The 16,829-nt window shown below is 37.1% G+C and overlaps 1 protein-coding gene across 1 annotated transcript in view; it reads right to left on the bottom strand.

The window, feature by feature from the left end:
* MAN1A2 (mannosidase alpha class 1A member 2) overlaps positions 1–16,829 on the bottom strand; it is a 241,454-nt gene that overhangs the window by 109,653 nt on the left and 114,972 nt on the right. Inside the window, 1 exon segment of the mRNA XM_044000249.1 lies at positions 12,687–12,805. Coding sequence (XP_043856184.1) covers positions 12,687–12,805 — 119 coding nt within the window.

Raw genomic sequence — 16,829 nt, 5'->3', positions numbered from 1 at the left:
ATCAAAAAGAACGGCAAAACAATATCCTGTTTCTACCACCAGGCTATGGAATTCTATACTTTCCAAACACATCATCATTTTCTGGGATTCTACTGTCTTAATGAAATGGACCCAAGGATTTTGTGCTCACTGCTATGAAGACAGAAAGAATGGCACCAAATTGAGGTCTATGCCCAACAAGTCCAAAAGGAGGCAGCGGGGGCAACAAAGTGTCCAGCCTAATTCACTTACCCTCAGTTTTATTTATTTTTAGTTTTTATATACTATTTTTCTGGGGGGGGGGGGGGGGGTAGGGCAATGAGGGTTAAGTGATTTGCCCACGGTCACACAGCTAGTAAGTATAAAGTGTCTTAGGCTGGATTAGAACTCAGGTCCTCCTGAATCCAATGCTTTATCCACTGCGCCACCTAGCTGCCCCTACCCTCAATTTTTATGAGAAACACAGAAGCTATTAGTAGATATTTTTGAAGTGCTACATAGTTACACATATGAATAAATCAAAGGGAACACTGTACCCATATCTCTCTGGCTGTAGTACAGTGGCCACTGTCAGCCTATAATAAAGCAAGTGGGGAGCAAGCTGGTTCGTGGAACATGTATAACAATGTAAACTGTAATATACTGCAGTTAAAACCTCTTTTGGCTTCAATGAGAATAAAGAACAAGATAAAGGAAAGATTTTTTTGACTCCCAAGAAAGAGGATGAAGGAGTTTAGATACATTTTATCTTTAAGATGTAAGGAAAAAAAAAACCTCTTGAAGAAAACTACTTTTGGGATATTGACAATGCATTTAACTATGAAGTCTTTTCAGCCTTAACTTTCAATTTGTACCTCCATATATTTATATAACTTTCTGCAAACATAGTACTTACTTCCACCTTCTAATTCATTTTTAAAAGTTCAAAGCTAGATCTTAATACTTTTATCCTAGACCATGCCACTTAAAAATTCTATTGTAGATGTTTTTGTGCCAACAAATTCCTTTTGTAAATCTAACAGAAAAGGGGATATGTTTTCAATTTAAATAAAATTATATGGTAAGTGAGCTCTTCACAGAGTAGTAACTACAAACAGAACCCTGCTCTGAAGCAAAAATCTACATGAATTCTCAACCATAGCAAATTGTTGACTATAAAGCACTGTGAAAATAGCAATAAAGGATATTACTCCCTCTCTCTACACCACCCCCCAAAGTGGAAGACAACTATCCACTTATGATGGTTCACATGAAGAAAAATGATAATGCCACTACCAAAAATTACAAAGTTTTGGGCAAGAAAATGAAGATTATATTGACAGGTTTGGTTTTCTTCATGGTTGAAGAGTAAGGGCAGGGACACAAAATAGAAAATTTTATTTGAGATGGAAACAAATAGCTAAAAAGGTGGTATCTGAGAATGGAACTTGGGCATTTGAACCATAGCATAAAATACAGAGATCCCTGACCAGAGATAAAATCCCCTTAAAGAAGGCTAGCAAGAATATTTGTTTTGTGTCATGAAAAATCTAATCTACTAGACTTCAAATGAAAAAGGAGAGTGAAAGAATAAGAAAGCTTATGAAGATTCAAACACTTCACCCTCCCCCCTCTAAATAGCATAGAGTGGCTATAATGAAGGAAGAATAGCAATTGAGACAGGTAGAAATTCCTAGGAAACAAAAACACATGGCCTCAAATGTTTGTACATTAAGTTTAAGCAACAAACAAGGGGTACAAAGGAGCAAATCTGACCTCATATGTACCACTAATACTTGGTGGGAAAAAACTCATGACTGAACCATGGTTCAGAATGGGTATAATTTCTTTAAAATAATGATGATGGTGGTGGTAGTGGTGATGGGGGCAAACATTTATACAGGTTCACTGTGCTAAGTACTTTTTAAAACTATCTCATTTGATCTCACAGCAACTCCACAAGGTATGTACTATTATTAACTCCATTTTACAGATGGGGAAACTGAGGCAAATGGTGGTTAAGTAACTCGCCCAGGATCACACAGATATTAAGTGTCTGAGACTGTATTCAAACTCAGGTCTTCCTGACTTCGGTCCTAGCACTCTGTCTGCTAGGACACCTAGTTGCCTCTGTAAGATAAGAATATGAAAGTAAAAGGAATGTGACAGTGTATAATAAGAATGCATATTCCCATAAGGAAATCCAGAGGTGAAAAGCAGGGAGTTAACACTGGCACATACTAGGGAACACAGAGACTAAAGAAGAAAATTACATAAAGATTTTGAGAAAAAGATTAAGACTAGCACAGAAGCATGATACACGAATAATGAAGGACTTCAAATATCCACAAATCTGCTTGTAGCTCTGTCAAAAATTGCAATTTCTAACTTTTTGACTTGCCTTAGTAGTAATTTCATACTTTAAAAGATGAAGAACTAAACAAGGGGAAATTCTACACTGGATCTGATTTCTACTGAATAGAAAGAACTGGTTACTGGGGTAGAAATACTAAGTAGCCTGGGGAGAAATAACAACTCCATTTTAGATTTTATGAAAGAGAAAGAAAAGAAATTTGGGAAAACAGATTTCAGAGGGTTTAGAGAAAGGACAAATATAATCCCATGAACTAAAATGCTACAAGGGAAGCAAGCCCAGCATATATGGAAGAAAGTTAAATATAAAATTCTGAAGGTGGAGTAGGAAACCATCTCAATGAGGAAGGAAAAGGCTCTTCCCCCTCCCTGCCCCCCTCCCCAAAGAAAGCCCAGTGTGGATGCACAGGGAACTCATTCACCAACTTAGATTTTTAAAAAGAAATGTAGATGAGCAAATGTCATGATTTTCAAAAAGAGAAGATAGTCTTATTGGCCAATGAGCTTGATTTCTATTCCTAGAAAGAATCTTGAAGAGTTTACCAAAGAGATATCTGGTGACAATCTAGAAGGAAGATATGATCACACTTAGCTGGCATAGCTTCCTCAAGAGTAAGTCAAGCCTGACTAATTTTGTTTCTTTTTATGACAGGAGTTACTAAACTGCTAAATCAGGGACATTCTTGCAGCCAGAGTTTACCCAGATTTCAGCAAGGCTTTTGGGAAGATACCTCAGGCTATATTCTCCTGAAGAATATGGATAGATGCGAAGTAGATGGCAATCCACCAAAGTGGATGAAGTGCTAATGACAAGGCTGGTCTTAAAGAGCAGCGTCTAATAGTTAGAGTCAGACTGGTAGAAGATCTCCAGGGCAGTAACCCAGGAATCTGTGCTGCCTGACCCTGTACTATTTAACGTTTTTTAGCAATGACAAGGGAAAAAGCACAGATGGCATATTTATCAAATCTATAGTTGACAATAAGCTGGAAGGTATAACTAACACTGTAAGATCTAAAAAGATCTTGACAGGCTAAAACACTGAAATTCGAATCTAATGAAATGAAATTCAGTAAAAACGAATACAAAATGTTCAACTTGGGTAAAAAAATAAAAAGCTGGTTAGACCAAAGTCTGTGAAGATTTGGGGATAGGGATGGCATTAGTGATTCAACAGTAAAATACGGCACCCAAAAAAGCTAAAGTGCTCTCGGGCTCTATTAAGAGAAGCCTAGCTTCCAGGAAAAAGGAGGTGACTGTCTGTCTCAACCTGACCCTTGAATAATCTATGGAATACTGTGTTCAGTTTTGACTACAAAATTTTGAGAAAGCCATTGATAAGCTAGACAGCACTTAAAAGAGGGCGTGCAAGATAGTGAGGAGCCTGTATCCATCTTACAGAGACTGGTGCAAGGCAGAGAGGATGTTTAACTAGATAAGAGAGAACTTGTGGGTAACATGATAGCTCTCTTCAAGTATCTGAAAGGCTGTTATGTGAAAGAATGATTAGACTTGTTCTGTTTATCCCTAAAGGGCAGAAACAAAAGCAACAGGTAAAAGCTGTAAAGACTAGATGTTGGGAAAAGCTTCATAACAAAAGAGCGGTCCGAAAGCGGCATGGGACATTTGGCTTTCCTTCTCAAGTCTTCAAGAAGCTGAGTAGCCACCTGTCCCATATATTTTAGTGAGGAATCCTCCTGGGAATGGGCTGGACCAGGTGACTGCTGAGGTACCTTCCAACTTTCCAAATTCTGTGATTCTGTGACTTTTGCTCTCACAGGCTCTGGGAGAAAGTCGACTAGCTTCATAAATGGAGCATTTAAGGTGCTTTAGTTGGGAGAATGCATCAATCAATTAATCAGCAAACACCTAATGCTAGTCACTGTGGATACAGATTTTTTTAAAAAAATCTCTACTCTTAGGCATTTATATCCTATCTGGGTAGATATTTTACTTAAATAAATATATGAAGAATAAATATATACAAAATAAAAACAATGTAGTTAAATACAAAGGAATTGGGGTAAGGAGGCACTAGCAGTTGAGGGATCAGGAAACACTTTATATAAAAGGGGATGCTTTAGCTGTATCTTGAAAGAAGAAAATAATTCCATGAAATAAGGAAGGAATGCATTTCTGATCAGGATAACAGGAGACAGAAGTGTCATGCGGTAAGGAACAGAAAAGATTCTGGCTAAATCAGAGAGTGAAGTTTAACAAGGTTAGTAATATACCAAAGTTTCATCATTATGGAATAAGAATTCCAAAGAACCGGCCACACCACCTACTGCACACTAGAAAGGTTGGGCAGAGTTTGAAGTAGGACATGTGTGGGGAAGAGCTGAAAACGGGGATAAGACAATAGGAAGTGGAGGTTTGGAACAACCAATGATTAAGTAGTACATGGAGGGGGAGAGCCACACAGTCAATTCAACAAATATGTAATGAGCAAAAGCAACATGACCAGTAATTATACTACAAAAAGCTCTTTTACAGCAAAATGTCTCCTATACATCAAAATCATTCAAGATTCCTTGGAAGATATTAATAGAAATAACCCAGTTAAACAACGTTCTGATTTTAAACATCAGATTAGACACAAAACTGGGGCTGCATGCTTGCCAGATGATTCAGGATGATTCAAGGACTTCAAGGTAGAGTCCAGGCTGAGGAAGAATTCCTTGTGGATAACGCTCCTATTTACAGAAGACATTTTATTGACTGCATCAAGCCTCAAGATAGAGCAAAGATTCCTGTAAGAAATATAATCACTCCAAGGAGTTTGGCCTGTCCCATCCATATATAAAAGATGAAGCAGCTGTGGAATGTCTCTTGCCCAGATTTCAATATGCTACTAAAGAGATACCCTGTAGAACTTGCCTAAGTTTGTACTGGACATACAGAATAGATGGAGTCCAGAGTTGAAGAGGAGTGGGTTTGACTGTTCTTACTAACACCAGCTCTCTATGAAATCAAAGGTCCACATTTCTCAATACATTTTTACCCATGTTGCTATGTGGCAGCCAGACCTGGAGACCATCGCTTTCAAATAACTTAAAGTAAGCAACATACAGAGAGCAAAAGAAAGATGCATGGTGAGCATGAGCAGGCTGCAACAAGTGACCAATGATGAATTCTGAAGAACAGGAATACAGGATGCCATCAAGAAACCTATTTGATAGGGAGCAGCGAGGCGGCGCAATGGACAGAGCATTGGCCCTGGAGTCAGAAGGACCTGAGTTCAGATCCGGCCTCAGACACTTGACACTTACTAGCTGTGTGACTCTGGGCCATCTTTGGTAGGTAAAGATGGACCTTCACTGCCCCACCCAAAATACAAAAAAGAAACCCTATTCGATAGAAAGAAGATGGGCTGATCACCTTGAAAAACTGGAAATGAATGAATGAATAAGTAAATACATGAAAACCTTGCTTCAAAAACGTATTATATGCCAAGCACTGGGCAAAGCACTAAGAATACAAATAAGAAAGAAAGCCTCTGCTTTCAAGATCTTATACTCTAGAAGAAGTCCAGCTGCAGAGCATACAAAAAGGTCCAGAAATACTAAGGGATCAACAATGAAGATGCTGGGAAGGTCTGGGCTACACTGAGGGGAGATGAGAGTGCCAGGAATCTGTAGGGTGTGAATGCAGGGCAAATGGGAAGGGCTGGCGGTTCTTCCTATCACCAGAACAAATAAGCTCCCATGTCATCCAGAATGCATAAGCAGTCAAGCCACCTAAAGGGATTGTGTGCAGCCAGGAGAGGGATTGAAGGAGAAAAGGGGGCAGTGTTTTCACTGGTCTTCCTACCCAGTCATCTCAGATGTGTCTGGGACAGCCAAGGCCAGAAGAGGGGACAAGCAGAGGAGAAGCAAAAGTAAAGAACATGCCCAGTGGTAACGGCTCTTCCTGCCACCCAGCTACTCCAGATGGATTCTGATTGACAAGTAGGTATCAGCAGAAAGCAACAAGGCCATTAGCACAAACAGTGGACCCCCTAAGTTGACACAGATGGAGGACATAGATGAGAATCACACAGGCTGACTAGGTAAAGATGGTCTGCTATCTACATCCCTAGAGGGAACTCCCAGAGAGATCTTCAGTACTGGAAGAAGCCATATGATATGATTGGGTGCTTTATATCCTCTCTAGGAAAGGGGTCAGCCCCTTCCCTTTCTGTGGCTCTCATTCAATGGTACCAAATCAGTCACAACAACAGTTCTATCACTCATCTTGATGTATCCTTTTTTTGTGGGAATATTAAGAATCCTGGGATACTGGACATATACCCATGTACTCTGTCCCCAACTTCACACTCACATTGAAAACCTCAGGAAAGCTACCAAGTGGGCACAGCCAGAACTTCACATAATCATGGAAAGGTGAGATTTCTAAGTTTAACAGAAAAGAAATTAACAGAGAAAATAAAGATTAATGAAAAAGATAATTAATCATAACCCTGCAATGCATTGCATAATAACTGCAATGAAAGAATCTGGAAGAATTAAATATGGCAGTCGGAGCATGGTTCTTCACTGGCAATTCTGAGGGAAATGCTTATCAATGAAAAAATCAAATGCTAGAAAACTTGTTTGCAAAGTATGATTTTGTATAGAAACTGAAAAAGTATCAACACCTACATATGAGATCACTCTTGCTAGGAAAAGCAAATATAACTAGGGCTATTTGCATACCATGATCTTGAGTCTTAACTTATGTCAATTAATATGGGTTTAGAATTAACTGCCCCCTACCTTACATCTTCTGAATGGGTTCATGAAGTCCAGAATCCTTATGGGGAACCTGGCCAAGTCCTATATGAGAGCTCCCTAAGTGGAGACAACCTTGTCAGAGTAGAGAAACCCTAAGTATACTCTAACCTAGCTAGTCCTTAGCTTTCAAGAAAATTAACACGTTTAGTTTACCTAATGAGATGTTCTACTTTACTGGCCACCTATTATTATTAGCTATTCCATTATTAGTACCTTACCAATGTACAGAATACAACTGAAAGTACACAGCCATTGCTCAAAAAAATCACGCTTTAATATTTGATGATGTTCTCAGACATTTCAACTTGTTGCTATGGTCCCTGGGTCTGTTACCAGGTGACAAGTCTGTACATTCAGTTTTCATGCACTTTGTAATAATTTAATCATATTAACATAACTAAGAGTTACTTAAGCATTTGAAAATTTTATTTAAAATTGTAAGGAAAAAATAAATTTGGGGTGGCTAGGTGGCACAGTGGATAAAGCACCAGCCCTAGATTCAGGAGGACCTGAGTTCAAATCTGGCTTCAGCCACTTGACACTTACTAGCTGTGTAACCCTGGACAAGTCACTTAACCCTCATTGCCCCACCAAAATAAAGCCTACTATGCTCTAGGCATGGTGCTAAGAAGAAAATTAAGCTAAAAAAAATGGAATATAGAATCAAAACATATACTATCTGCTTTGGAACTAACAATCAAGTCTGTCTGGATGCCTAAATGGTTACATTGATCAAAAAACTGCCATAATTCTTGGAAACTTACTTCCTAAATCATGTACTTCCTTCTAGGACACATGGAAGCGTACCATGTAACTGCCAAATTTTTCAGTATGTTGGGTGGACTATCAGATTGTGTTAAAGTAAATTAATCTCAGTTTTTTAACATTTCCAATATCTAAAAGCAAAAAGTAGACATAAAAGGAGAAATAACTAAAATGAAAGAAGGAAAATATGCTAAAGGGTTTAAAAGGATAGATGATCAACTTGATATCTGATATTAAGAACAGAACAATTTCTTCCAAAAGAAATGTGATGCAATAGTCAAAATCTTGTGGTATTTTCAGATACACATATTTCATAAGGTGGTAATGAAAATGTATGGGGGCAGCTAGATGGTGCAGTGGATAGAGCACCGGCCTTGGAGTCAGGAGTACCTGAGTTCAAATCCAGCCTCAGACACTTAATACACTTACTAGCTGTGTGACCCTGGGCAAGTCACTTAACCCCAATTGCCTCACTAAAAAAGAAAAAAAAAAAAGAAGAAAGAAAATGTATATATACCCACACATATGTTTATGTAATACGTATACATATACTATCAGTCTTCAATACTTATTTTTTAAAAGCTGAAAAAGGATTGTCATGTATATGCTTTTGCAGTATGATTATCAAAAAATAATTTCAAATATTCAAATTAGCTCCAAGAAAAGATACTTTGCCAATTGGCTATATAATTGTGGTTTTATTATCTAAGTGGTTATTTGATTGGCATGGGCACTTCTACAAGCAACACAGACAACAAATCCTCTTTATCTTAGCAGACAATTTAACAATCGGCTAAATAAAATTCATCACCTGGGAGTCAGCACTACTGGGAATACAAAATAACTGTCCTTACCCTCATGGAGTTTAAGATCAACCACTGGAGAACACAATCTAATAGAGAGCTCAAAACCCTATGGTTATCTTTGACTTTTTCTCCCCACCACCAATATTTAATAGCCGATTATCAAACGTCTTAAGGCTTCCTTCATAATGTGTCATAAATGTTCCTTCCTTTCTATTCCTACTACCACCATCCTAAATCATACTCTTATAACTTCAAACTTCAATTACTCAAATATATCCCAAATCAATACATCTATCTCCAATTTATTCTATGGACCCAGCAGATTAATCAGGCTGCCAAAATGGAAACGGCAGTGGTTCTATAATTAGAGGGCCCGTGTCAAGTAAACAAGGCAACAAGCATTTATTAAGCACTTACTATGTTCCAAGTATTGTGCTAAACTAGGGGAATATAAATGTAAAGAAACAAAATAAAACAGCCTGGGCTCTCAAGGAGCTCTTGGACTAAAAATGAGGAGAAATTTTCCTTATGTCAAATCCCCTTTCTGACAGTCACAACTTGTGTGACCAGGGACATATATCAGTTTACATTTCTGTAAGACAAGGGCAACTTAGATCAGATAGGATCTCATGTTGATTCCTGATATGAAATCACGATCCTCATCTTTCCCAAAAGCATTTAGGATGCCATTCCCTATTCAAGAAGATTCTGCCTTTCCATTGCCCACTGAATTGAGTCCAGACTCCTCACCCTGGTATTTCAAGACCCTCTACTATCTTAACTTCAATTCCTCTTTCTAGTCCTGTTACCTTTGACTTCACTAAACCTTCACTCCATCTTCATCTTCCCAACCTCCATACTCATTCATATCATCTCATATATTGAATGTGAACTCCCTACTCTACTCTATCTACTTAAATCCTAACAATACATACAAGTCCAGCTCAGATCTCACCTCCTTCCCAAAGCTTTCCCTAGCTGAAATGATATCTCTTTATTATGAACTCCTCGAACATGCTTTCATTAATCATTCAGAATTTTTCATGATCATATACTGAGAGCCAAAAATGTCCTTGTAGATCAACTAATCAAACACCATATTAGGGTTTAAATCCATTTCCAAAATCTTATAAAGGAGGAGAAGGTTAGAAGCAATATCACTTCATAACAGAGTGAGAAGCAGTGAAAGGAAAAAAGTTTACAGAAAGCCTGATGTGATAATACATTACATCCCAAGTGTCTAATGATGAAAGCGGAAGGACAATAATTGTGCACTCTTCTTGGACTAAATTAGTCCCTAAGTCCTACACCTCTCTCACACAAATACGCCTTTTTTTAATTACAATCACTAGGAAGACTATAAGTTAATATCTTATATTATATCCTTCATTTTCACAAGAGAAAGAGGAGATTGAGGGTTCGAATCCCTTCGTGGTCGCCATCTGTTAAGGGTTAAAATTCTAGCTAAACTGTCTAAAATATCTAATGAGTGGTCGCCAATAAATTATAAGCTTTAGCAAGAGTTAGACTTTTAAGCATTTATTAAGGAGAATAAGAATTTGGTAAAGAGAGAGAGAAAGGCCTAGATTTCTATCTATTAAAGGGAGAGCACATTCCTAGCTCCCTTCTCCGCCAGCGTCCCCAGGAAAAAAAAACCCAGAGTCAGCGCCCGTCTCTTCCTTCCTCCTCCCACTAGCCCGCGTCACTTCCTGACTCCTGGTCTTGCCCTCAAAGACCTTCCCTTCATGGGCAGAACTCTTCTACAGTAAGTATCCAGCAGGTGGCGTTATTCCAATCGTTACAGTACATTAAGGAAACCAAAGGTATAGACCAAAAAAGAGAGCACTGATTTTTTTAAGCTATCATACTATATTAAGGTCCTTATTCGAGGCTATAGAAAAGAGTGATGGACTTGGAGTCAGAAGAGACCTGAGATGAAAACCCACCTCATCCACTTCTTACGTGCTTTCACGCTCAGGTGGGTTTTCCCCCCTGTAAAATGGAAATAATAATAACAACCACCTTGCAGGCTTCATCTAAGGATCAAGAGATGGCACATATGCTTCACTTGGCAAAGCTTCAAGTACTATAGAAATGCTAGCTATAAGGCCATAAGAACTACTAATATTAGATCACATTTCCCCCATCCTATAGTAGCACAGTTAACTTATAAAATTTATTCTTTTTTAAAGTTTTTACAGCTTAAAACTTCACTAAGACTTTTGGGACACTATCTAACAAGAGTTCAAACCTGGTGATCTAAATCTGTAAGCCAACTGTACTGAAGTGATAAGACTAAATCACAATAGTGAATGAGATTTCTGAAAGTGTTTAGGGATGGGGGGAGGGGAGAGAGTAGAGAGCACACAACTTGGAAGAATTATCCAAACTTTGAGAAAAAGATCACCATGCTAAGAAAATAGCAAATAGTTGTAGAAGTAGGAAAATCAGGGGATCAGAGACTTACTGAGCTCCAGAAACCTAGGAAACAATTTTAAGAAGGAGGAGGTGGTTTTTAATGTCAAATATTTCAGAGATGTCAAGGGAAATGCTTACTAAAAAAGACAACTGAATTTGCAAGCTGAAGGACCTTGGTATCTTTCAAGGGAGCAGTTTCAACAAAATAGTAAGTGCTGAACTCATGTTGCAAGGGTTACGTTTTTAAAAATAGAAGTATTAAGTGTAGCTGTTGGGGCAGCTAGATGGTGCAGTGGATAGAGCACTGGCCCTGGAGTCAGGAGGACCTGAGTTCAAATCCAGCCTCAGACACTTAACACTTACTGGCTGTGTGACACTGGGCAAGTCACTTAACCCCAATTGCCTTACCAAAAAAAAAAAAAAAAAAAAAGGGTAGCTGTTGTTTAAATTTTTCAGTCACTAGAATGAGTGAAAAAGAGGATAATAGCTGGATTGGTTAAAGGCTGGGAAAATTCTCACCTATTCTATTCCTCAACTTCCAGAGACAACACTGATACATCTGGCCAGCCACATTCACACTAACTCAATCAAAAAATATGTAGCTTATCTTTCTATGGTTAATACTCCCATTTCATACCCAAGTGACCAATATACATCTTCATTCTCTAGTAAAAAGCCAATAATTGTGCACTCTTCTTGGACTAAATTAGTCCCTAAGTCCTACACCTCTCTCACACAAATATGCCTTTTTTTAATTACAATCACTAGGAAGACTATAAGTTAATATCTTATATTATATCCTTCATTTTCACAAGAGAAAGAGGAGAAAATAAGGGAAAAGACTGATTAGCATGTTAAGAAAGAGGGTGGAAAGGCTTTTAAATATGACAGTTTGCAGACCAAAAGAAGCTTTCTTACAGTCTAAAATATCTGCTTGTCAACATAAGGTAACACATAATATGCCCTTTGCAGAAGTCTATTCCAAACATATTACTTATATAAATAATTACTACTTAACACAATCCTTAATAATCTATTATTTGGCAGACACGAGGATTTTATATAATTGACAAAACAAAAATATTAAAAAGCAATATAAGAATACCATAATGACAATGTATTCTTGCAGCTATTTTTACCACAAAAACATATTCAAAGAATCAGTTCAGTAGTTCAAGCTAAAAATAAAGGGGTAGTAAGACTTATTAGGAGAAAAAACAGAAAGGACATGAATTATATAAAAAATAGAAGAAAAAAAGGCTTATTTCTAGTAGTATTCATTACCAGTTGATATAATAGCTCATACTTATAGAGATTTTCTCACAACAATTCCATGAGGCAGGGAGAACAAGTAATTATTATTCCCATTTTGTAAATGAGAAAATTAAGGTTCAGAAAAGTCACATGGCCAAATGTTTATTAAATATCAAGGTCAAGGCTTAAGCTTAAATTGAGACTTTCAGCCTATAACACTAGTCTCCTTCCACTGTCACACTAATTTCCTGCTATGTTATATAATACCACTTGAAAGTTGCTTTAAAAGATCATTAATCAAAAAAAAAAAAAGAACATTAATCAATATTATATACTTACCACACTGAAATCAAGATTGTGGTCAATCCACTCTTGTCCTTCTTTGAATTCCTCATGAAGTCCCATGATATAAAGAGTATCCAAAGCATCTACTATAGTAGCACCCATTTTTGAACTTCCTAGAGTTAAGAAATACAATTTCATAGTAAATATATTTTTCATTAAAGTTGATTTAAAAAAAAAAAAAGGAAAACCGTATAAAAATTAAGTCTGACAGAGTACCTATCTTAAAAGAACAAGGAAAGATAATCATCCATATCATTATTTCAAAAATAAAGATTCTAGTTAATTATCTTGACCCGTGTTTGAGCAACTTATCCCCACAAACAACCAAGGAAGTTTTAAAATATGTTGTTCCTGTTGGTTTGTTGTTGTTTTTTTTTATTTTTTTTTAAGTGAGGCAATTGGGGTTAAGTGACTTGCCCAGGGTCACACAGCTAGTAAGTGTCAAATGTCTGAGGCCAGATTTGAACTCAGGTACTCCTGACTCCAGGGCCGGTGTTCTATCCACTGCGCCACCTAGCTGCCCCTGCTGTTGTTTTTTAAGGGAAAAAGGCAGAGAAAAATTTAGAGAACATTCAAATATCTTAAAATATCAATATTATTCATAAAAATAAAATTCAAAATGCCTTGGGGCTCTTGATACAAAGAATGAAAGTAATAGTTCGCAATTTTTCAGTTCGGTTTCAATTCCCATTTCTAAATCACTTGGCAATTTATAAAGCACTTTCCTTAAAACAAACTTGTGAGGTCCTTAAGGAATACAAACATTATTATTCCAATTTTTTAGATGAGGAAACTTCAATTAGGAGATGTTGAAAGGAATTCTATTATGGCTAGAGGAATAACTGAGACTGAACTATTTATGTAAAATATACCTTGGTTTGGCAACTAACACAAAAGTGACACCCCACTTTAAGAAAATCTGATATAAAAAGGTAATATCACTGAAAAATTATAATTCAAAGAAGGTTCTTATAATAGTGAGTTCCCTTACCCCACTGCATTTAATGATTTACAAATTACTACATAACATCAAGGCTTACATACTAGCAATAATGATGAAAGTACTTGGAATCAAAACCAAATGAAAAGTCAACGAATTAAAGTAAAAGCATATATGAAAATATTTGTCACCATCCATTAAGCTTTTCATGACCCTCCCCCAGCTACAAGTGCCTTCTCCCAAAAATTATCTTGCATATACTTTGTATACACATCTATATGTACATGTCGTCTCACTTCATTAGATTGCAATCTCCTTGAGGTCGGAAATTTATTCACTTTTAAATCCAGCACAATGCCTGGCACTTTATAGGTGCTTAATAAATACTTGGCAAGTGACTAAGTCAGTGGAAAAGTTATTCAATTGTAAAAATTCAACTAAATTTCGTAAGCCATATTAGATAATTGAAAGTAAACTAGTAACAATACAGGGATCATAACAGTAGGTGGCACTGTAAGTTAAAATTAATGCTTAGTATTTTTTTGACCCTTTTTTCCAAGCTAAAACTTACCTAAAATGCTTCCAAAAGTCCAGTCAAATTTAAAAAAATAAATAAATAAAATCTAACGGCAATATGAGCAACTGAATCTTAACAGAGAAAACTATAACTAAATGTACTATTAAAACTTGTTGGACTATCTTCAAAATATATTTAATTGTCACTCCTTGAACAAAGATTTAAGTGTTTACTATGAATACAAAGAAAGGCAAAAACATAGCCTGGTTCTCAAGAAGTTCACATTATAATATGGGAAGCAACATGCAAACAACCAATGATTAAATCATATCACAGGAACTGGGAAACTATGGGTGAGAACAGAGACATTCCTGACATATTACTTTCTTTTACCAAAACAAATTTCTGAGACAGATACAGCATTTCCCTAAACTCTTTCCTAAAACAAAGGACAAGAGACAGACAGCAGAGTAGGCAATATAAATTCTACCATATATATATATATATATATATATATATATATATATATATGAAAATAATTTCTACCAGCCACCACCAACCTACCCCATGCCAGAAACATTACTATGGCTGATAAATAGTGGTGTAACTCAGACTAAGTGTACCCAGATTCCATGTGACTATATGTAGCCAGACTTCATTTAAGTTAGAGATCACCTAGATTCTTAAATTTCCTATCCAGCTAGAAAACAATCCCATGATGGTCAACCAAATTCCTTCCTCCCTGTGTAGCACTCTATGTAAAGAAAGGATGCTGAATCAGAAGTCAAGAGAACAATGTTCAAATGTGAGCTCTGCTACTGACTGTGGCTTGCTAGAAAGAGGTATGGGGAAAGACAAAAACTAGTGGAGGCTTAACAAAACTAGGGGAAATGTGGTAACTAACCCAGAGAAATGAGAGCTCTGGAGATTCTGTTTTTGAAGAGTCATTACTTTCCTGAGGAAAAGGAAGCAGGTATCAGTGGCAGTCAGGGGCAACAAGTGAGAACAGCAGGAAGAGCAGAGAAGTACAGCTTGATAGCCAAAAAGTTAATGCCATCCTACACTGCATTAAATGAGGCACCGTGCATAGACAGAAGGAGGGAGGTGATAGTTCCACTCTACTGTGCCACTGTCCAACAACATCTTAACTGGAGGGCTCAATTCTGCATACAACATTTTAGGGAAAGTACTAACAAGCTCCAATACATACAGATGGCTATGATTAGGACAGTGAGGGAACTTTAGACTCTGTCATATGTGGAAGAGTTGAAGGAACCAAAAATGTTTATCCTGGAGAAGAGACTTGGTGGGAGGCATGGTGTGATGGAAGGAAACAATGAGAATTATCTTCAACTACATTAAATTCTGTCATAAGGAAAACTTATTCTACTTAGTCTAAAAGAACAAATTAAAAGCAATAGGTGGGGGAAAAACAATAGGTGGAGAGGCAGTGGCATAAAATTATTTTTTATTTTAAATTTAATATTTTATTTTTTCCTAATCACATGTAAAAACAATTTTTAACATTCATTTTTTTAAAAGTTTGAGTTCCAAATTCTATCCCTTCCTTCCCTTCGCCCTCAATGCGAAAGGAAGCAATTTGATGTTGTATGCATGCAGTCATGCAAAACATATTTACACATTAGTCAATGTTATGGAAGAAATTTTTAAAATATACCCCCCCCAAATCAACATAAAATTACAAAGAAAATTCCTAGCAATCAGTTGTCAAACTGTCAAAACAGAAAGTTAGCTAAAAATGTAGACTTTCAAGTAGAGGCTTAGATAAACACGTGTATTGGATGTTACAGAAGGAGTTTAAAGTATAGGTTGGACCAGATGGTTTCTGGAGTTCCTGCCAATTCTGAAACTGTCTCAATTAATGAACTGACTGTTCTCTCTGGGCAATGCATTTTCTTTTTCTGTGTATGTGACAACTTCTCTGGAACTTGTCAGTTTTCTTAACTATAAAAGACTTCGATGACTACCTAAGAACTTCAACCCACTTGAAGTAAATCTATTTCAGTCTAGTGCAGTTCAGGGATCAGTACATGATCAGTAGTGTATTTCAGAATAGAGTTCCCAATCAGCAAGCTGGGTTTTCTTCCTTACACACGTCTCTTTTGCTTATTTTTTTAATAACTAATATTCATTTTATCTTTCAATAGACATTAACAGAATATTATTTTCTACTATTTCATTGCAAAAAGTACAAATTCAGTTACATTCCAGGTGAAGCAGGATTCTGTGGGATATTCTGGCCACTTAAGCATATTTATGAAATTGTTTTTAAGTTCCAAACAACCACCATGCAGATGCTGGCTCAGCAAGACTGTAGAGTAGAGGTTTTGCTCTGCCTATGAAAATGTCCATGGGTCCCCCACCCTCAAAACCCCTCATTTGATCCTTCTGTCCCCATTCACTATATGGTCCTATGCTCCCCCTGCCCCTTTGGGCTAAGCTTCTTCAAACTGCTCCACAACAGGTCAATTCCAACTTCCTATAACTCTTCTTAAACCCCTGACCTCACCATTCCACCAAAGCTGCTCCCTCCAAAGTTACTTGGTCAGTCATTCCTGTCACGTCCAACTTTTCACAAACCTGTGATTTTCTAATTGCCAAATCCTCACTCTCCTTGATATCCCTACAACCTTTGACCCTGTTGAGTACCCTCCCTCTT

Source organism: Dromiciops gliroides, chromosome 4 (assembly GCF_019393635.1).
Source record: "Dromiciops gliroides isolate mDroGli1 chromosome 4, mDroGli1.pri, whole genome shotgun sequence".
Lineage (NCBI taxonomy): Eukaryota > Metazoa > Chordata > Mammalia > Microbiotheria > Microbiotheriidae > Dromiciops > Dromiciops gliroides.
The sequence above is the reverse complement of the archived record's forward strand: the minus strand, read 5'-3'. Positions and strand labels throughout refer to the sequence as shown.